At 40.0% G+C, this 23,823-nt stretch overlaps 1 protein-coding gene across 3 annotated transcripts in view; it reads left to right on the top strand.

Moving 5' to 3' along the window:
* Positions 1–23,506, top strand: part of LOC124612712 (cyclic GMP-AMP synthase-like) — a 94,861-nt gene extending 71,355 nt beyond the window's left edge. For 2 of the 3 annotated variants that reach the window (XM_047141066.1, XM_047141064.1), the window contains 4 exons: positions 8,126–8,254; positions 8,347–8,533; positions 12,079–12,168; positions 23,401–23,506. In XM_047141066.1, coding sequence (XP_046997022.1) covers positions 8,126–8,254; positions 8,347–8,533; positions 12,079–12,131 — 369 coding nt within the window. In that variant the 3' untranslated portion in view covers positions 12,132–12,168; positions 23,401–23,506. The remainder of the gene's footprint in view (positions 1–8,125; positions 8,255–8,346; positions 8,534–12,078; positions 12,169–23,400) is intronic. The other variant, XM_047141065.1, reaches the window with a different exon arrangement.
* The last annotated feature ends 317 nt before the right edge of the window (positions 23,507–23,823 follow it).

Here is a 23,823-nt window from a genome sequence, read left to right as displayed (position 1 = left end):
TCGTAAATAGCCTTTCGCTCCCTGTATTTTACCCCTGCCACCTTCAGAATTTGAAAGAGAGTATTCCAGTCAACATTGTCAAAAGCCTTCTCTAAGTCTACAAATGCTAGAAACGTAGGTTTGCCTTTTCTTAATCTAGCTTCTAAGATAAGCTGTAGGGTCAGTATTGCCTCACGTGTTCGAACATTTCCACGGAATCCAAACGAATCTTCCCCAAGGTCGGCTTCTACCAGTTTTACCATTCGTCTGTAAAGAATTCGCGTTAGTATTTTGCAGCCGTGACTTATTAAACTGATAGTTCGGTAATTTTCACATCTGTCAACACCTGCTTTCTTTGGGATTGGAATTATTATATTCTACTTGAAGTTGGAGGGTATTCCGCCTGTCTCATACATTTTGCTCACCAGATGGTAGAGATTTGTTATGACTGGCTCTCCCAAGGCTGTCAGTAGTTCTAATGGAATGTTGTCTACTTCCGGAGCCTTGTTTCGACTTAGGTCTTTCAGTGATCTGTCAAACTCTTCACGCGGTATCGTATCTCCCATTTCATCTTCATCTACATCCTCTTCCATTTCCATAATATTCCCCTCAAGTACATCGCCCTTGTATAGACCCTCTATATACTCCTTCCACTTTTCTGCTTTACCTTCTTTGGATTTCCATCTAAGCTATTGATATTCATACAAGTAGTTCTCTTTTCTCCAAAGGTCTCTTTAATTTTCCTGTAGGCAGTATCTATCTTATCCCTAGTGAGATCAGCTTCTACATCCTTACATTTGTCCTCTAGCCATGCCTGCTTAGCCATTTTGCACTTTTTATCGATCTCATTTTTGAGATGTTTGTATTCCTTTTTGCCTGCTTCATTTACCGCATTTTTATATTTTCTCCTTTCATCAATTAAATTCAGTATCTCTTCTGTTACCCAAGGATTTCTACTAGGCCTCGTCTTTCTACCTACTTGATCCACTGCTTCCTTCACTACTTCATCCCTCAGAGCTACCCATTCTTCTTCTACTGTATTTCTTTCCCCCATTCTTGTCAATTGTTCCCTTATGCTCTCCCTGAAACTCTGTACAACCTCTGGTTTAGTCAGTTTATCCAGGTCCCATCTCCTTAAATTCCCACCTTTTTGCAGTTTCTTCAGTTTTAATCTACAGTTCATAACCAATAGATTGTGGTCAGAGTCCACATCCGCCCCTGGAAATGTCTTACAATTTAAAACCTGGTTCCTAAATCTCTGTCTTACCAATATATAATCTGTCTGATACCTTCTAGTATCTCCAGGATTCTTCCATGTATACAACCTTCTTTTATGATTCTTGAACCAAGTGTTAGCTATGATTAAGTTATGCTCTGTGCAAAATTCTACTAGGCGGCTTCCTGTTTCATTTCTTACCCCCAGTCCATATTCACCTACTACGTTTCCTTCTCTTCCTTTTCCTACTATCGAATTCCAGTCACCCATGACTATTAAATTTTCGTCTCCCTTCACTATCTGAATAATTTCTTTTATCTCATCATCTCGGCCACAATAATGCTTTCACTATGCTGTTTGTAGTAGCTTCCCCGCATTCTATTATCCTATTCATTAGTAAACCTACTCCTGCATTACCCCTATTTGATTTTGTATTTATAACCCTGTGTTCACTTGACCAAAAGTCTTGTCCCTCCTGCCACCGAAATTCACTAATTCCCACTATATCTAACTTTAACCTATCCATTTCCTTTTTTAAATTTTCTAACCTATCTGCCCACTTAAGGGATCTGACATTCCACGCTTCGATCCGTAGAACGCCAGTTTTTTTTCTCCTGATAATGATGTCCTCTTGAGTTGTTCCCACCCGGAAATCCGAATGGGGGACTATTTTACCTCCGGAATATTTTACCCAAGAGGATGCCATCATCATTTAGCAGATTTATTATGATGAAGAATTAAGGCAACATGGTTGGCATTTAACATTTTGAGGTTCTTATTGTGCAGGCGTGAAAGGACAGTAGCTGTTACATGATTCATTAATAGAGTGATGTGCTACATCATGAAAAATTTAACAAGCATCAATGACTAACGTTACAGAAGGAAATGAAAAACTTGTTAAGTTATAGTGAAGTATTCAAATTATCAGACTACTGGATGAATCCATTCTGAATTTTTGTAGTAGAAGTTCTAGGAAGTTGCAGTAGGAGGCAGCTACCTTTCGCACCTTTTGTTTTCTTTATCAGGGCACATGTGGAGAGTGATAATAGAACTTTGGTGTTAGCACCAGCAATGTCTTCACAATATAAATAAGTAAAAGAATGCTACCTTATTCAAACCTTTTGTCTGTTTATGTGTACTTAATTTCATATGGGCTTTCTTCTAACACCTGTACCTTTGGATTGTACTTTTGTCAAACATTTCGTAGCTGCTTTCTGGCTCCTGAGTTGCCAGTGTGTTGTTGGCTGCACCTATTCACAGTTCTCTTCAAGTTATCTTTTCTCTTCCAATGAATGGCAGTTGCACCAGATTTGAAATGAAACATTGTTAGGATGCGTATTTCAACATTCTAGTGATTTGCTTCTTCCCATTTTTATATCAGTTATTTGCCAGCAACCAACATGTATCTCGAAAATATTCAGTACTTTTATCCAGTTAAGCTTCATTACCCAGTATTTTGTATTAAAAGTATTGTAATTATATCTAACTGTGAAGACAGGTGCGTGAAAACTTAGTGACATGCACACAGCCATACCTTTCTTTATTCCTGGTTTTAATACATCTATTTCTTGTTTTAATTAATGATATGGTTATAATAGAGGGAAACATTCCACGTAGGAAAAATATATCTAAAAACGAAGATGATGTGACTTACCAAATGAAAGTGCTGGCAGGTCCACAGACACAGAAACATACACACAAAATTCAAGCTTTCGCAACAAACTGTTGCCTCATCAGGAAAGAAGGAAGGAGAGGGAAAGACGAAAGGATGTGGGTTTTAAGGGAGAGGGTAAGGAGTCATTCCAATCCCGGGAGCGGAAAGACTTACCTTAGGGGGAAAAAAGGACGGGTATACGCGCGCGCGCGCTCGCACACACACACACACATATACAGACACATGTGTTGCGAAAGCTTGAATTTTGTGTGTATGTTTGTGTTTGTTTGTGTGTCTGTCGACCTGCCAGCACTTTCATTTGGTAAGTCACATCATCTTTGTTTTTAGATATATTTCTTGTTTTAAGTTATAAACAGATTTTAATTATTTAAGAAGTAGACTTCTATATGTTTCAGTCACTGGTGCAGTATAATTTTTAACAACCTATAGAAACAATGTTAATGAAAAATCAAATAGCCACCTTTTTTTTTTAAGAAACAGTGGTACAGATATATTAGTTCTGTTTCCTCTACATTTACATAAGTACTTCCCAAGCCTCCTCATGGCTTGTGGCGAAGGATACTTCTGGTACCACTAACTGATACCCTTCTTCCCTGTTCCATTCACAGATGATACATGGGAGGAATGATTGTTGGTAAGCCTCTGTATTATTTTTAATTTCTCAAATTTTTTCATCAGCTCATTTCATGATCTATGTGAGTTGAAGTTATATGTTGTCCATCTGTTCCCAGAAAGTTCTGTCTCAAAATTTCAATAGTAAATATCTCTGTGGTTCACAACACCTCTGTGGTATTGTATGCCACTGAAGTTTATTGAGTGTCTCTAATGGTCTTTCGCCGACTAAATGATACTGTGACAAATCGTGCTGCTCGTTGTTGTATATTCTCCCTCTCTTTTATCATTCCCACCTGGTAACGGTCCCAGGTTGATGAACAATACCCGAAATCGCTCGAGCCTGCACCTTGTAAGTCACTTCATTCATGGATGAATTACATTTCCTAAAGATTTTTCATATGAATCTCAGTCTGGTATCTTTATTCCTTCTATTTGTTTTATGTGGTCATTCCACTTAAGGTCACTCTTAATTAGTTGCTCCTAGATATTTTACAGTATGTTCTGTTTCCGGCAATGTGCGATCAGTAGTATAGTTGTGCAATAGTTTATATTTCTTTTGCTATGTATGTACAATTTGTTACATTTATTTACATTTGTGGTCCACTGCCAAAGACTGCACCATTCATCAATCTTCTGTTGGTCATCCTACAAATTGATACTGTCTTCTGGCATTGCTACTTTCTTATACACAACTGCATCACATGCGAACAGTCTTACAGAGCATCCATTGCTTTCTGCTAGAACATTTGTATATATTGTTAACATTAATGGTCTTATCACATTTCCTTTGGCTCCTCCAGAAATTGCCTGTACATCTATATATATTGTTCCATTAGGAGTGACAAATTGATTTCTATCTGCAAGGAAGTCCTGAATCCAGTCACGAATCTGCCTTCCTGAAGTCAAGGAAAATGGCTTCAGTGTGAGCCCCACTGTCTACAGCACTATGGGTCCTGTGGAGGAAGAGATTGAGCTGAGTTTCACAAGATTTCTGTTTGTGGAATCCATGTTGATTTTTATAGAGGAGATTTTTGTTCTTCAAAAATTTCATAATTCTTGTGCATAAAACATGTTCCACAATTCTAAAACAAATCGTTGTCTATGAATAGGCCTACAATTATATGCATCTGTCCTTCAACCCTTCTTGAAAATGAGAATGACCTGATCATTTTTCTGGGCACTAGGTACCCTTCATTGCTCCAGTGAACTACAATAGACTGCTGCTAGAAAAGGAGCAAGTTCTTTCGCGTGATCTTTGTAGAATCTCACAGATATCTCATCTGGTCCTGATGTCTTTCCATTAATAAGTAATTGTAGTTACTTTTCTATTCCATGATTGGTTTTGGAAAGAGGAACTGTATTAAAATTTTTCGCTGTGAAACAGTTTCAGAAGACCAAATTCAGTATTCAGGCTTCTCTCTGTTGCCTTCATTTCCATGCTTGTATTGTCACTTAGTGACTGAATAGAGGATTTCAACCTGCTTATTGTTTTCCCATAAGACCAAAACCACTTAGGGATGTTAATCAGATCAGTTGACAAAATTTTACTTTCAAAGTCATTGAACGCCTCTCTAATTGATCTCTTCAGGCTCCTTTTTGTTTCTTTCAGCTTTGGTTCATCTGTGATTCCTTATGAATCTGTGGTGAAGCTCTCTTTGTTTACGTAGCAGTTTTCTAACACGGCTATTAAACTATGTTGGATGTTTCCCATCCCTTAAGATCGTTATCGGAACATACTTGTCAAAGACATATTGAACGATACTTTCAAATTTTTTCCATTGGTGCTCTGCATTTTCGTACTCCGCACTGAATATTTGTTGTTGGCTACTCAGGTACTATGCAATTTGTCACTCTTGCTAACTAAGAGTATTTTCCTACCTTTCTTAACATTTGTTGTTATACTCGTAGTTCTAATTACTCGTAGTTCTAATTGCTGTTACAGCCATATTGTTACTGATACATTCCTCTAAGCTCAGGTCGGTTTGTAGCTAGGAGGTCTAAGACGTTTCCTTCTCGAGTTGGTTCTCTCATTATCTGCCCAAAGTTTTCAGGCAAGACATTCTGAATAATGGCACATGAAATCCTGGCTGCAGTACCAGTTTTGATAGCATTACTGCCCCAATCTGTTATATGGCAAGCTGAAGTCACCCCCTACTATAGTGGCATAATCAGGAGAGTTATTGATAATATTCTGCAAGTTCTCTCTGAAGTGCTCTACCACTACAGCTCCTGACGCAGGTAGTGTCCACAGAGATGACAAAATTCATGGGACAGTGATAAGCACATATACAGATTGTGATAGTACCTCGTACACAGGTATAAAAAACAAGTGCATTGGCGGAGCTGTCATTTGTTCTCTGGTGATTCATGTGAAAAGGCTTCCGACAAGATTATGGCTGCACAACGGGAGTTAATGGACTTCTAACATGGAGTGGTAGTTGGAGCAAGGTGCATGGGACAGTCCCTTGTGGAAGTCATTAGGGAATTCAATATACCAAGATCCATATGCCAAGAATACCAGATTTCAGGCATTGTCTCTCACCATGGGCAATGCAGTGGCTGACACCCTTCACTTAACGATCGATAGCAGCAGCATTTGTGTAGAGTTGTCAGTGCTAACAGATAAGCAACACTACATGAAATAATTGCAGAAATCAATGTGGGATGTACAATGAACATATGTCATGACAGTATGGCAACATTTGGCATTAATGGGCTCTGGCAGCAGATGATCGTTGCAAGTGTCTTTGCTGTCAGCATGACATCACCTGCAGCGCCTCTTCCGGGCTCTTGGGCATATTGGTTGGACCCTAGATGACTGGAAAACAATGGACTGGTCATATGAGTCCTGATTTCAGCTGGTAAGGGCTGATGGTAGGGTTTGAGTGTGCAGCAGACCCCACGAAGCCATGGACTTAGTCATCAACAAGGCACTGTGCATGCTGGTGAAGGCTGCATAATTGTATGGACTGTGTTTGCATGGAATGATCTGGCTTCTCTGGTCCAACTAAGCTGATCATTGACTGGAAATGATGGTTTGGCTGCTTGGAGACAATTTGCAGCCATTCATGGTCTTCATGTCCGCAAATAGCAATGGAATTTTTAAGGATAATAGTGCACTACGCCAATGGGCCACAGTTGTTTGTGACTGGTTTGAAGAACATTCTGGACATTTTGAGGGAATGGTTTGGCCACCCAGATCGCCAGACATGAATCCCATTCAACCTTTACTGAACATAATCAAGAGTTCAGTTTGTGCAAAAAATCTGCATCATCAACATTTTTGCAATTATGGATGCCTGTAGAGGCAGCAAGGCTCCGTAATTCTGCAGGGTACTTCCAACTACTTGACGAGCCCATTCCACGTTGAGTTACTTCGCTATGCTGGGCAAAAGCATGTCTGACACGATATTAGGAGGTATCACATGACTTTTGTCACTTCAGTGTATAAAAGCATCTGATTACCCTTTTTACGAGCTTTGATGTTTACCCATTGAAGGTGGATCATAACAGAACTCAGCTTTGATGCTTAATTACTCCCAAATTAATTCACATTCGCAGTTCGTGATAGCCTCTCTACATGTTGTCGAGATCATGGCTTTGTGAAAATATAGGCTAATTGTTATTAATGCTTTTAAAAGCTGTAAACTGGGTCTAACGACGACTACCAGAGGATGAGCCTTTGATTTGAAACCATTAATTTGCTCCTAATAAATAACATTAACAATTACTGGTGGCTATGTTACTTTATTGTAAAACTGAAACTGTGTCTTGCTGTTTTGTAAGAAGCAAAGTTGCATGTTGTTATTGGACTTTAAGTGTAAATAAAGTATTAGTATTAACCCATTTGTGCCGCACACTTTGTATCTGAACTGTTAAGTGTAGGAACTTAATTATGATTTTGTGTTTTAGATAACACCCTTCATCAGCATTGATAAATGAAATTCATACTTCCAGGGGAAAAAGAATACCATGTGTGTTTTAGAGGACAAAATTTATACTATCAGTTCATTTCATATTGGGATCTTAAGGAAAAATCACTTGAGAAAATTGGAAATTACACAGGACAGAAATGGCTGTACAGTACTTGCTTTCAGGAGGCAAAATTCTGAGCATTGCCAAAAGTCACTTACTAAAGTAAAGAAAAGTAACCTAGATTTTACAATTATTAATACCTTCTTTACATTCATCGCCAATCCTGCAGCAAAACTGGCAAATTCATCTTCACTTCAAATTTGCATTTCGCTGTGAAAATTATTTTGTAACACATTCCAGATGTAAACACAGTAGAGGTGTTTCAGTTGATATGTTGGATTGACAGCTACAAAGAAACAAACACCAATGATTTTAGATTTCTTTGTGTCCACAACAGAGAGAGACTCAATTCGAGATGTCTCTTTGTCATGAACACACACAAACCAAAGATCATCGTCCCCTCTCCAAGCATGTGTTTCACCACTAATGATCTTGTCATCGATGGGACATAAAACCCTATCTTGCATCTCCTCTTTGGGGGAAGTGCAGGGCCTGTGGATGGGGGGACGGGGGGAGGACAAGATGCCTTGTAGTTAATATCATGACTCACATGAAAATGATTAAAAGTAGGTTTTTCACATCTGATTATTTTCTTTTCTTTTTAGAAATTGAGAGACACATTGGATATGCCAATGCTTGCCAGTTATTATTTAAAGACCCTGGTAATGAAGGTGATTTCAGAGCAGGAAGACGACAGGTTTTTCCGCAACTCTTTAGTAAGCCTCTTTGTGCATGTAAGTTTCTTTTTCCATACGGCATTATTTTATTGATTCCACTGCTTGTCATTTATGAAATTTTCTTACAAAAAATTTTAAATAATTTTCAGATGCTGGTAGTACTCAAACATCAGCTAGGATTAGGAAGCATTAATTACTTTTGGGATGAAAACTACAATCTTCTTGAAGGGTATCACAGGGAAGCAGTGAGGCATTGTTATGGAAGAATAAAAAATGTTGTTGAAGACATACAGAAAAATATTGAGATGGATCCATTGGTACTTGCACGTCATATCTGTTAGTATTTATTTTGAAGAATTAATGTATTAATTGTAGTCCTGATTATAAACTGAAAAGGATTTTCATACTTTTAGCATAGTAGATTCAGTGAAATATGTGGAATTTTTATATTTCATTCTGTGATTCATATTCAGTTGTTTCTGAAACTATTGAGCCAATGTATTAAGTCGCTGAAAACAATAAAGTTGAATGACTGTTATTAATCTAAAAGCAAATAGATATCAGTAATTTGTGAGAACATTTATCTTGGAGAACAGTGGTCTTTTTATTACTTAAAAATGAACATGAACAGTCACAACTGCAAGATACACTATGTGATCAAAAGTATCTGAACACCCCCCAAAAACATATGTTTTCATATTAGGTGCATTGTGGTGCCACCTAATGCCAGGTACTCCATATTGGCAACCTCAGTAGTCATTAGACATCATGAGAGAGCAGAATGGGATGCTCTGCAGAACTCACAGACTTTGAACATGGTCAGATGATTAGACGTCACTTGTGTCATACGCCTGTACGTGAGATTTCCGCACTCCTAAACATCCCTATGCCCACTGTTTTTGGTGTCATAGTGAAGTGGAAACTTGAAGGGACACATGCAGCGCAAAAGCGTAAAGGCCAACCTCATCGTTGACTGACAAGAGACCACAGACAGTTGAAAAGGGTCGTAATGTGTAATACGCAGACATCTATCCAGACCATCACACAGGAATTCCAAACCGCACCAGGATCCACTGCAAGTATTATGACAGTTAGGTGGGATGTGAGAAAATTTGGATTTCATGGTCAAGGACTGCTCATAAGCCACACATCACGTCTGTAAATGCCAAACAACACCTTGCTTGGTGTAAGGACCATAAACATTGGACGATTGAACAGTGGAAAAATGTTGTGTGGAGTGATGAGTCACAGTACACAATGTGGCGATCCAATGGCAGGGTGTGGGTATGGCGAATGCCCGGTGATCGTCATCTGCCAGTGTCTGTAGTGCGAACAGTAAAATCCAGAGGTTGTGGTGTTATGGTGTGGTCGTGTTTTTCACCGGGGGGGGGGGGGGGGGCGGGGCTTGCACCCCTTGTTGTTTTGTGTGGCACTATCACAGCACAGGCCTACATTGATGTTTTAAGTACCTTTTTGCTTCCCAGTGTTGAAGAGCAATTCGGGGATGGCGATTGCATCTTTCAACACGATCGAGCACCTGTTCATAATGCACGGCCTGTGGCGGTGTGGTTACATGACAATAACATCACTGTAATGGACTGGCCAGCACAGAATCCTGATCTGAATCATATAGAAAACCTTTGGGATGTTTTAGAATGCCAACTTTGTGCCAAGCCTCACCGCCCGGCATCGATACCTCTCCTCAGTGCAGTACTACGTGAAGAATGGGCTGCCATTCTCCAAGAAACCTTCCAGCACCTGATTGAACATTTACCTGTGAGAGTGGAAGCTGTCATCAAGGCTACGGGTGGGCCAACACCATATTGAATTCCAACATTACCGATGGAGGGCACCACCAACTTGTAAGTCATTTTCAGCCAGGTGTCCAGATACTTTTGATCACATTGTATACTTCTTTTTTATCTATAAGGTTACCGGCTTCAGTCTGTTTTAGACCATCCTCAGACCTCACACCGTAGTGGTAAATGGTGGCTGTGAACAGAGCTGGCACTATGGCCTCACGAAGTTAGCATTTTGGAGTCGTAGTGCCTGCTCCGTTCACAGCCACTGTTTATCATCATCGTGTGAGGTATGAAGATGGTCTGAAACGGACTGAAACCAGTAACCTCATAGAAAAAAAGAAGTAACTTGTGGTTGTGACTGTTCGTGTTCATTTTTAAATAGATACAAGTGAGAGCAAGAGTAGAGTTCTATTGCAGTGAAAACAGTGATGTATGAAAAGTTGGTAGTTGGACTAAAGCTTAAGGGCAGATAGAAACCATGTTTGTTGAGAGGTTACTCCTTTTAAGTGCTCATATCCAGGATACTATGTAGCAAAACCATTATAACTGTAGTGCAATCCAACCTTTTGCTCTGAGCATATTGTGCAGTGAATGAATTACCAGGTTTAGTTTTGGTGCTTTTGCACATTCATATTACAAAGCACTGTGATGCATTCATTGTTCAATATGGCAGATTATAACGGAATAAATTGTTTCTTTATTTATTTTATGTGTGAAGGATGTAGATAACACAAAATAATAACAAAAGCTCTACCAGGCACTGCTGCTTTTATGTTAGGTCCTCAACCTCCAGAATTCTGATGTTTTGATGGCCTTATCACTTGCTGCACATAGATCTCCTGTGGTGCTAGGATTGGGCAGACAAAAATATATTGTGGGTCCTGTAGGTCACCACACTTGTTAAACTCGTATTGAGTTGTAAAGCAGTACTTCGTTAGGTTTGCCATGACACTTCTGTTGTCAGTCGGTTTAAAGCACTGGATATCACATATGGCAACTGATATTCTGCAACAGGTTCCTCTTTGATTTCTCCCCAAACCTTTCGGTTAACAAATTTTGCCATAGCTCTCTTTGGCGAGTTCCAGGTGCCGTTGGAATTGCTAATGTCAAGTGCATGTGTGCTCCTTGACCTCAACCTAGGTTTTTGTGTGTTATATCGAAACTAGGAGTGTCTGGGGATCAATTTATTTATCCTTTCTCTCCATTCTGCAGATGTCAGGTCGGGGTACAACAATAATGATATAGTCCTGTGACAGGAGTTGGTCATAGGCAGCCATTCACAGTGCATCCGGTCTCGTTCAACATCATATCCACCTGTTTGGTGTATGTTCGGTATTTGCGAGAAACAATTATACATGTGAAAAACAGGTAGACTTTGGAGAATAATATTAGAAATAGTTTGAATCACACATTTTAGTTGTTGCCAAATCACAGCCCTTCCTTTGGCTCTGCATGTTTGCTGTGTTGTCTGTTTTGTTGGAACATGTGCAGCCATCACAAATAGAATGGGTCAGATAAAATTCTTTGTGGCATTCTGATACTTGACAGTGTACACATTTTCCTCAATTTTGGTAACTTTTCAATTGTATGATGAGATTGTTATGGCACACGTGATTTATGACAGGGTTTTGACTTTCACCACAAATCTTCTACAGCTTACATTCTAACTAAATGTGCTTGTTTTGCCTTTTAGGCTATATGTTGGCGATTGTATTGTAACAAGCACAAATACTCGCTTAGCATTCTTGATAAACTTTTAGTTTGTGATTATTATCATTGTTAAGCTTATCAACAATTTCTCTTTCACATGACATTGATAATGTTATGTCTGTTTCTAGTCAGATGATGTAAATAATTCGTCGTGTGTTGGACGCCAGATTAGTTGCCCTTTTTTCTAGATGTTACGAGAACATAATTGCTGTATTATCATCTTTAGATCTTAATTGATGTGAAGTAATATAACTAAAGAAATGGACTACAGACAATTTTTGTTTTGAACATTATGTATTAAAAACAATTAGTTTGAATGAAATTGTATTTTAGCTATCAAATAATAATCAAAGCATGATTATTTTTCAGTAAATGATGAGGAATTTCGGAGTCTGCCATTAGATATAGTGGAGTATGCGTGATAGAAGAACTTAATTGTTCCCTGGAACAAAATTTATGGTAAGAAATATGTTGTTGTTGTTGTTGTTGTTGTTGTTATCATTTGAATTTGGCCATGTCAGGACCACATGAAACAGCTGGTTTATGACTTCATACTTTTCTCCCCCTCTCCCCGAAACAATTGAATTTTTGTTTGCACTTTTACCCTGAAATCATACCTGTTTCCTGTATCTGTATTATTCCCACCTGTTGTAAATCTTTCCCCATTCTTTTTAACTGGCTGTTGAAATGTCCTGCCAAGTGGTGGACTGAAGCACTGATAGATTAACACACTTAAAGTAACATTGTTTATTGAACTTGAACTTAATTTAGAACCATTTTGAGGCCAGAGTCCTCGCATGTAGTAAAACCACCCATGACTGCAGCGCTGTCTGGCGTTTGCTGCAATCTGCGCCCCTGGATATTGTGGCGGCCACAGGAGGCTTGGCGGTAAACAGCACAGCAGTCTATTGATAAAGAGCTGCTTTCAGATGATGTAAGGGCACTGCCTGGCACGCAACGGATATCGAAGAAATGCGCTGGTCGAATATACAGTAGTACAGCCATAAAATGTAATAATCTACTTTCTCATTGTATCGATTATATTCTCAGTTTTTCCTTCACATCCTTGTTACTTTTCGATTTCCTAATCTGTTTTTCATAATTTGTCTGCCTCCTCTTTTTTTACTTATTCTTCTTTCTTTTTCAAATTATTTTTCTTTTTGTCAAACAATGGAAAATCCAGGATGGAATGTAACAATATTATGAAAAGGAAAGTTGCTGCTCCCCATATAGTGGAGATGCTGAGTTGCAGATTGGCACTACTAAAAAACTGTCACAAATAAAACTTTGGCCTTTGTCAACGGACACATTTTTCTGGCGCTATTTATTTTAGTCTTTTTGCTGAGAAGATTTGGTGGGATTATTTCTGGCAAGTATTTAAATTCTGAAATTTTGTTATTCCTTATTTTAATTTCATATATTTTGGTGCATCCTTAACACATATACACTGAAGCACCAAAGAAACTGGTATAGGCATGCGTATTCAATTACAGAGATATACTACTGGCCATTAAAATTGCTACACCAAGAAGAAATGCAGATGATAAACGGGTATTCATTGGACAAATATATTATACTAGAACTGACATGTGATTACATTTTCACACAATTTGGGTGCATAGATCCAGAGAAACCAGTACCCAAAACAACCACCTCTGGCTGTAATAACGGCCTTGATAGGCCTGGGCATTGAGTCAAACAGAGCTTGGATGGTGTGTACAGGTACAGCTGCCCATGCAGCTTCAACACGATACCACAGTACATCAAGAGTAGTGACTGGCATATTGTGACGAGCCAGTTCCTCAGCCACCATTGACCAGACATTTTCAATTGGTGAGAGATCTGGAGAATATGCTCGCAGTGCAGCAGTCGAACATTTTCTGTATCCAGAAAGGCCCGTACAGGACCTGCAACATGCGGTCGTGCATTATCCTGCTGAAATGTAGGGTTTTGCAGGGTTCGAATGAAGGGTAGAGCCACGTGTCGTAACACATCTGAAATGTAACGTCCACTGTTCAAAGTGTCGTCAGTGCGAACAAGAGGTGTTGGAGACGTGTAACCATTGGCAACCCATACCATCACGCCGGGTGATACGCCAGTATGGCGATGACGAATACACGCTTCCAAAGTGCGTTCACCGCGATGTCGCCAAACACGGATGCGACCATCATGATGCTGTAAACAGAACTTGCATTCATCCAAAAAGATGACGTTTTGCCGTTCGTGCACCCAGGTTCGTCGTTGAGTACACCATCGCATGCGCTCCTGTCTGTGATGCAGCGTCAAGGGTAACCGCAGCCATGTTCTCCGAGCTGGTAGTCCATGCTGCTGCAAATGTCATCAAACTGTTCGTGCAGATGGTTGTTGTCTTGCAAACGTCCCCATCTGTTGACTCAGGGATCGAGATGTGGCTGCACGATCTGTTACAGCCATGCAGATAAGATGCCTGTCATCTCGACTGCTAGTGATACGAGGGCGTTGGGATCCAGAACGGCGTTCCGTATTACCCTCCTGAACCCACCGATTCCATATTCTGCTAACAGTCATTAGATCTCGACCAACATGAGCAGCAGTGTCGCAATACGATAAACCGCAATCGTGATAGGCTACAATCTGACCTTTATCAAAGCCGGAATGTGATGGTACGCACTTTTCCTCCTTACACGAGGCATCACAACAACGTTTCACCAGGCAACACCGGTCAACTGCTGTTTGTGTATGAGAAATCGGTTGGAAACTTTCTTCGTGTCAGCACATTGTAGGTGTCACCACCGGCGCCAATCTTGTGTGAATGCTCTGAAAAGCTAATCATTTGCATATCACAACATCTTGTTCCTGTCGGTTAAATTTCGCGTCTGTAGCACCTCGTCTTCATGGTGTAGCAATTTTAATGACCAGTAGTGTATGTAAACAGGAACTATGCTGTCATAGTAGGAGGAGAGGTGATACTCCTATGTGGCGCGTCCCAGGTGGCGGATAGGGAAGTCCTCACCGGTTTACTTGAGTGAAATAAAATAGCTCTCGCGGACCAAACACACCCTCTGCGGTTAACAACAGGAGTTGTAAATCGGAGCTTGCTCCAACTGAGGTTGACAACCTTCGACAGTCAAAAATGGAAAGGTCTTTTAGGAAAAAAATTCCACCGTCCTGCTCAAAAAGGCAGGAAAAGGCTACATCGGATTCGGTGGGTAGTCAACTAGAAGACAGCAATGAATCGAAGCGTTTGCAACCATCCAAATGCACACTAAAACACAAAAAGAAGATTAAACATGAGCAAATAATAACAGGGATCCAAGAAATGAGAAACACCATAGAGGACCCATTCAAATCACAAGGATACAGAATTTACAATGGGAAACCAGGACCGAGGGCAATGAAACAATGTCCCCAGTTTGGAACAGGGTTTTTAGTAAACATAAAAATAATAGATTCAGTAATGGATTTCCAAGCAGTATCACCAAGAATTGCGACTCGAAGCTTTAAAACAATGAATAAAACCTATACAATAATAAATGCTCATGCCCCAACAAATGAAAAAAATTGTCTAACAAAAACAAAGGAAGAGGTAGATAAATTTTGGGACTTTCTAGAACAAACTGTGAACAGAGTAAATAAAAAGAATGTAAAAATCTTATTGGGAGATTTCAATGCTCAGTTGGGAAAAGAAAGGAAATATAAAGATATAATTGGAAAATGGAGTCCACATAAATTTACGAACAAAAACAGTAAAAGACTTGTAGAACTCTGCAGAGATCACAACCTTATATCTAAATCAACATACTTTAAGAGGAAGCCAAGTAAACTTAAAACATGGAAACATCCAGACTGGAGGAAGGGCGAGTGGCAGCTAGACCATGTCTGTATGGACGAAAATTTTCATAAGGAGATCCACAATGTTAAAGTACTGAGAGGAGTAGACACAGGCTCAGACCATTATATGGTTAAAATTAAAATCAAATTCACACCGTTAAAGAAGAGGACCGGAAAAACCAATAAAATAAAAAGGAAGTTTGACCCACATCAGCTAATTAAAAATAATAAGTACCAACAAATAACACAAACCTTCAAATTAACAGATGATCTAGAACAACTAGTGCCTAATCTTAAAAAAGAAGCAGAGAATCTAGCTCCCTTGAATCCACGAAGGAAACATGCATGGCGGACATCAGAATGTGACAAATTCCATGAAGATAGACACCAAGCATGGTTAAAGTTTCAAACACATAGTACTGAAGAAAATGCCATCAACCTAAAAAATGAAAGAAAAAAATTCGCTCAAAATATTAGAAGAATCAAGAGAGGATTTCATAAAGATATTATAACGTCTATAGAAGGTAATTATCATAAAACCAACTCCAGGAACTACTACAAAATCTTTGGGAAACAACAACAACAACAACAATATGAGGCCCCTACACTAATACTGAAAGATGAAGATGGAAGAATGACACACAGTAACAAGGAAAATGCAGAAATCATGGCAAAAGCATTTTAAAAACTTCTGAATTGCGAGGAACCCAAAGAACCCTTACAAATCAACATAAATACCCCAATAAAAACCAAACCTAACAAACTAGACCCTCCAACTTTCCAAGAGGTAGAAGAAATTCTTAAAGAACAAAAAAATTATAAGGCATGTGGAGAAGATCAGGTTTTTGTTGAAATGTGGAAATATGCAAGTGACACAGTCAAGACCTCCTTACACATGGCTCTAACAAAAATTTGGGTAACAGAAAATTTTCCCAAACATTGGACCACAGCTGTCATCCACCCACTACACAAAAAGGCAGATAAGAGCAACCCAGACAACTACAGAGGCATCTCTCTCCTAGATTGCACATATAAAATTCTATCCAAGATCCTATATGAAAGAATCAAGGAGCAATTAGAACAGGAGTTAGGGGAATATCAGGGAGGTTTCAGACCATGGAGAAGCTGTGCAGAGCAGATAATTAGTTTAAAATTGATTATGGCATACTACAAGAAATGGAACAAACCTCTTGCAATAACATTTGTAGATTTTAAGAAGGCATATGACTGTCTCCACAGACCTTCAGTATTAAAAATTTTAAGAAATCTAGGACTCCATCCAAAACTAATTAAAATAATACAACTCACTCTAACCAACACCAAATCAAAAGTGAAGTTTAGAGGAGAAATTTCGGAACCATTCCTCATAAAAACAGGCTTAAGACAAGGTGACTGCCTATCACCATTACTTTTCAACTGTGCACTGGAATACATAATGAGAGAATGGTACAAGGACAATCCAAAGAGGATAAGAATTGGAAGTGCAAAAGATGATGATAGCTTAAACTGCTTGGGATTCGCTGATGATCTTGCTCTCCTAGCCAACACCGTTCAAGAAGCCAGGCAACAAGTGAAATCACTACAAGAAATAGCAGATAAAGTAGGCCTTAGAATATCATTTGAAAAAATGGAGATTATGCTAACTGATCCACCACTTGCAAACAAAATTACAATAGGAGAACAGGAAATCAAAATTGTTGATAAATTTAAATATTTAGGCGAAATAATAACATACCATCTAAATGAGAAGCCATCATGGCAAAATAGAATAAACAAACTGAACTATGCAAATTACATTACCAAAACTACATACGACAAAAAAAACCTATCTATAGATGCAAAATTAAAACACTATAAAACAGTTACACAACCAGAAATAACATATGCAGCTGAAACTATCTTCAAAACAACTAATACATCAGAAATTGACAGAATACTAAAAATAGAAAGAAGAATAATTAAGAGGCAAAATTAAAACACTATAAAACAGTTACACAACCAGAAATAACATATGCAGCTGAAACTATCTTCAAAACAACTAATACATCAGAAATTGACAGAATACTAAAAATAGAAAGAAGAATAATTAGGACATGTATAAATAAACAGTATAAAATAAATGGCCATTGGAGAATAGCATCAAATGAAACAGTATATAAGAAAATAGAACCAGTCATGAGCACAATCAGGAAGAAACGCATCTCATTCTTTGGACATCTGATGAGAACTCCAGAAAACAGAATTAGTAAAAAAATAATACAAAAATTGTGGAATAGCAAGAGCGACATTAAATGGATCACAGAAATTAAGGAAGATATAAAAGAACTTCAATTTACAGTAGATGACCTAAAAAACAAGACAGAGAAAACCAGAATACTGCAAGACCCGCAAACCAGACTACAAATGAAAATCAATAAAAGGAGTACAGGAAGAGTTGTCTCAGATGAAGAAAGAAAGAAAATATCTGAAAGAATGAAGAAATATTGGGCAGACAGAAGAGCAAAACACCTTTCATATAAGAATAGCCTCTAATAATTATATTACCTAAATATATTAAATTATTGTCGAACCAAATTGTATCCATGTTTAACAACTTGTTTAGAACTTTGTATTTTTGACTACAGTGGTCCAATGAAGGTCATAAAATAAAACAAATAAAAAAAAACAGGAAGAATGCAGCACTGTGGTCAGCAACGCCTATATAATGCAGCAAGTGTCTGGCGCAGTTGTTAGATCAGTTACTGCTGCTACAATGGCAGCTTATCAAGATTTAAGTGAGTTAGAATGTGGTGTTATAACTGCTGCATGAGGGATGGGACACAGCATCTCCGAGGTAGCGATGAAGCGGGGATTTTTTTCCTTATGACCATTTCACAAGTATACCATGAATAGCAGGAATCCGGTAAAACATCAAATCTCTGACATCATTGTCAGATCCTGCAAGAAAGGGACCAGCGAAGACTGAAGAGAATCGTTCAATGTGACAGAAGTGCAACCCATCCACAAATTGCTGCAGATTTCAATGCTGGAACAACAAGTGTCCCTCCCCAGTGGGCTCGCCACTCTTTTACGGGTTCATGCTTGGCTACCACGGGCCCCCAGCCTTTGCAGCGTTTTTTCTCTTCCATGCTGCATGTCTGTCCTCTTGCTATTCTTTTTCCCCTCCCTAGGGAAACATGTCTGGGATGTTATTGGGAATGTTCTGCATTGTCTGTCGCTGATGTAGGAACAGTCTCATCTTTGTTTTTTGCTCCCTTCTCTTTTCTTTGTTTCCCTACTCTCGTTCCTCCACTTCAGCATTTGAGGTTCCTCTTTTTCTTCTTCCTCCCTGTGCACTCCTGCAGTCCGGCTCACGCATCTGACATGAAACAAGTGACTGGTTAATGCGTAATTCCCAGCCCTGGTTTGACAGGTAGGGTTTGCATGTATCCCCGGTACAGGCCAGACCCAGGGAGGGGTGGCCTGAGCTGCAACCTTCCCAAGTTTCCTATTGGTCTCTCTGTCAGATGTTAGGGAGTTGTGACATGAGGTGTGAACAATCACATAAGGCGAGTGCAACCCCTTGTGAAGGGAGCCCCCAATTGGAAGGAGTGCTCCATTGGAGGTGCTGGCAATCATGTGGAATTTTCTCACAATGAGTCAGTCATCTTCCCAATCAAAGCCTATGAAACGTAAACGTAATGAGGCTAATGATTCAAAGACCCTTTCCGCTGCACCACAGTTCCTTGTGGTCTCGCGTACTAAAGACCGTCAGTCCTTCGCCACAGTCAGTTCATTCATTATTCAGAGAGGTGTTGATGAACTTACTGGCCCTGTGAAATCCTGCTCTCATTTATGGAATGGCACTTTGCTTTTGGAGACTACTTCTGATTCTCAAGCACAACAACTGCTTGCTGCCTCTCTTCTCCACAGCTACCCTGTTCATTTCGAGGCCCATAGAACTTTGAATTCTTTCTGTAGTGTAATTTACACCACACTGCTCAACGTTCTTACTGAGGCTGAAATCTAATCTTACCTCTCTGAACAGGGTGTAATTGCCGTCCATCGTGTAATGAAAAAGGTAGAGTCCTCCTTAGTGCCCACCCGCACTCTTTTCCTCACGTTTGATAGAGCATACATTCCAAACCCGAAGTGCTGCTACCAATGTCATCGTTTCAACCACATTAGAACGTCTTGTTGACACCCATCTAAATGTTTAATCTCTGATAGGAATGCACACGAGGGCGATTTTCTGCCTCCTCCTCCCCGCTGTATCAACTGCAACAGTGGCCATGCTGCCTCCTCTCAGGATTGCCCGGTGTATCTTGATGAGCGGGCTGTCCAAGAGATCCGGGTGAAGGAAAAAGTGCCTTATCCAGTTGCTTGCAAGTTACTGGCTAGTCGCAAATCCTGTGTTCTTCTGTCTGGCACCTGTAGGTCTGTTCTTGTTACCCTCGCTCCATGAATGACATGGCCACGCTGACATGCGACCTCAAATTAAGCTCTGAGATTGTGAAATCGCCCAGTGTCAAGATAGCATCGCCGTCCCCCAGCCAAGCTGTGCAACAAACCTTCAAACTCTCGCCTCAAGGGGGGGAAGCCACCAGCTGCACGACCGGTTGGCTGGAAAGGGCTGAAGGAGCATTCTCGTGTAGACTTCCTCCTTCCCTCGAGCCAAACAACACCCGAGTCTTCCTTTAACTGGAAAGGCTCAAAGAAGTCCACCGAAGACAAGCGATCTTCTCATTCGCCAACTCGAAGATCCTCTTCAGCAGTGTTACCATGTGGTACCTTAGCCTGACCAGCCTCTGTATCGCCGGTGCACACCACCAGGCGTTTTTCATCGTTGGACTCCACAGACCAGCTGCACAAGCAAACAAGCAAGCAAGCCGATGTTTCTGTGGACCTCATGGAGCACGATCCTCCTGCTTGTGTGCCCTGTAGTAGCAACTCTACACCGCCTGTCACTCGGCAGCCACTGAGTTGACACCCCTACGTCTCTTCCTCATCATGACTGTCCTCCAATGGAATGTTCACGGCCTTCGGTCCCACAAAGAGGATTTATGGCTGCTTTTAGCATCGCAGCATTCCCTTGTACTCTGCCTTCAGGAAACTAAATTGCACTCTCATGACCACTTTGAGCGTTCACATTACTTACCGATTCGATTTGACCTTTCCCCTAACGTCGGCATTCCATCTCATGGGGGTGTTATGCTCCTCATACAGGATGACATTCATTGTCAACCCATCTGCTGACTATCCATCTTCAAACTGTTGCAGTTCGCCTTTTCCTTCCCCACTTGACTTTATCACTCTATACTATTTATGTCCCTCCGTCATTCGATGTCACCAGACTTTCTTCAGCTTATTGGGTAGCTACTGCCCCAATTTTGGTACTCAGTGAATTAAATGTGCATCATCCCCTTTGGGGTTCTCACAGGACCTGTCAGAGAGGTGCCCTCTTGACTGACCTCCTTAACTAACGTAACCTCTTCTTCCTTAACACAGGAGCACCCACTTTCCTTTCCAACTCCTAACATACCTATTCCCATTTGGACCTATCCTTTTGCACAGCCCAGATTACCCATCATCTTGATTGGTCCATTCTTTCTGACACCGAGCAACCATTTCCCGTGTGCTATCCGTTTGCTGACTCCCACCCCATCTGCGTGCATGCCCAAATGGCAGCTTACTAAGGCTGACTGACTGGCAGCTTTACTCCTCCCTGGCAATCTTCGAACAAGATTTCCCCAGTTGTGATGACCAGGTGGAATATCTCACAAATGTTATGCTTACTGCTGCACAATGTTTCATTCCTCACACTTCCTCTTTACTACGTCGTGTCCCAGTCCTTTGGTGGACTGAGACATGCCGCGACATAATTCGCACAAGGAGATGTGCTCTCCACGTTTTTAACAGTCATCTTACAATGGCAAACTCCATTCATTAGAAACAGATGTGTGCAAAGTGTCATTGCGTTCTTCAGATTAGCAAAAGAGCTAGCTGAATTTCATTCACTAGTTCTTTTAACAGTTTCACCCCTGCCTCTGTTAATGTGAATCAACCTCCGACGGCTCTCTGGAACCAAGATCCATTCCCCAATTTCTGGCCTGACAGTAGTAGACGATGTCATTGTGGACTCTATTGCCATCTCCAACACCTTGGGCTACCATTTTGCGGAAGTTTTGAATTCTTCCCACTATCACTTTGCCTTCCTACATCGGAAACAAGCAGAGAAGGCTCGGGCGATACTCTTCTCTTCTTCGAATCGTGAGTGCTACAATGCTGCCTTTACTGTGAGGGAGCTAGATCATGCTCACAGTTCACCCCGGGCCTCTGCCCCAGGGCCAGACGCCATCCAGATTCAGATGTTGCAGCACGCGAGCAAGCACTTTCTGCTTAACACGTACAACCTCATCTGGGCAGAGGGCACATTTCCCGGATGCTGTTGTAAAGCTGCTGTCATATCCATACCTAAGACCGGCAAGGGCAAAAACCTTCCTTCTAGCTACTGCCCCATGTCTCTTACCAGCTGCATTTGCAAGGTGATGGAACATATGATTCATGCCCGGCCAGAATTTTGGTTTGAGGCTCTCAGTGAGACCTCTGAAATGACTGAAACTTCTGCAGGATTTAGGTTCGTAGTGGATAGATTAGCAACAGTGTTGTGGATTTCTTTGAGTTCTGTTGGATGTTGGAAGTGAGTTCTGGGTTATGACAGATGGACAATGTTAATGCGGCAGGGTCTGGGTGTTAAAGGGGGACTAGCAAGGATGTTTCATATGTGGCATTGGGTAATGGCATTTCAAGGTGAGAGTAGAAAGGCAAAAGATTTGGTAGCTTTCGAGGAGATTTTTGAATCTGTTCCAGTTGTTGGAGAACAAGAGCTCCAGTTCAGAAGTCGAAGATATAGGAAAGATTGGACTGCATATTATGAGTATTCTCTGAAGGGAACACAGGTAGTTGAGGGATGCTAACACCAAGGGAACATGTTTTGTTGTGAGTATAGGGATCAATGCAGTCTGTAGGCTTTGGGGCCTTTTTCAAAGGAGGATTTGCATTCAGAATTTGGGAGTTTTGTGGGTAGGAATTTTGGGGGAGTGTGTGGGAGTAGATTGCATTTGTTAGGCAGAATTTCTGGAACAGGATGTCCCCCTCCCCCCTGGGTGTTTCTTTGCAATTTATGTGGGCGAGTGAATTGAGAGGATCCATCAGGAATAATGTGTAGCTGTAGGTATACAAAGGGAATATAAATGTTATTGGTAAATGATTACAGATATAAAGACTGTTGGAGACAAACTTGAGAGAAAATGCCTGAAGTAAAAATGCTGAAAATATATGAATAAAAATTTGATAGATTTGCACAGAAGACTGAAATTTATTTAAGGGGTTGGGAAACGAAAATAAAAATAACTGACACTGTAGACTGTTAGAATTATCCCATAATACCTATAATCATTTTGGAGACAAAGATGATGTAGCTTGATTGAGGACTAATGAGATAAATGTCTGGAGGAAGTGGGGGGGGGGAGAAAGAGAGATGGGGGGGGTCTTTTTTCAATGATTTTTACAATTTCCTCTATATACTTGGTTAAATTTAAATGTGAGGCAAAATTTATTTTGTTAGTAGAATAGCAAATTTAGACTGCTCCACAAATTGGGAATGGAGGAAATGTCACAGCAAAGTTGAACCTTGCTGTGGTGCTTTACCAATAAAAAAATTGGAAGAAATTATTTTTTCTCGTTCATTCTCTCATCATTATTTCCTGTACTTTTTTGTATAGCAAATATTATCTTTCTAGGCTCTTAATTTGTTGACAAGTTACTCCAGAAAGCCACATTTCTTTATTTTGTGATAAATTTTCTGAATTTTTAGTTAGAAATATTTATTATCTGTTTCAGGAATTCCATTCTGAAATATTGATGTGGACAGCTTCTGAAGACTTGTACTATAATTTGCCAAAATAAGTTAGCTGCAAAACCAAGTGAAATGTGCATTTTATTTATTCCACCATCTTACATAACAATAAACAGAATATCTGTTGTGGCAGATGAAAGATGTCACTGAATCAAACGGTACGAAACTTTGCTTTTTTACTTTGTAAAATATTCTGTTGTGAATTGTAGTTTGGACAGAAAATAGTAGTAAAGAAAATGTTTTTCGTTTCAGGATGTGATGGTTTTATAAAGAAGTTGTTTTTCTGTACTCAGATGAAAATTGGTACTACCACTAAAAGTACAAAATTAATTTATTATTTATGTTTGTAAATGTAGAAAAAAGTCTTGTATTTATGAAATTGTCAGCTGCAACACTTTCAGAGTTAA

Source organism: Schistocerca americana, chromosome 4 (assembly GCF_021461395.2).
Source record: "Schistocerca americana isolate TAMUIC-IGC-003095 chromosome 4, iqSchAmer2.1, whole genome shotgun sequence".
In the NCBI taxonomy this organism is placed as follows: domain Eukaryota; kingdom Metazoa; phylum Arthropoda; class Insecta; order Orthoptera; family Acrididae; genus Schistocerca; species Schistocerca americana.
Note: the sequence above shows the minus strand (reverse complement) of the source record. Positions and strands in the feature narration are given on the sequence as shown.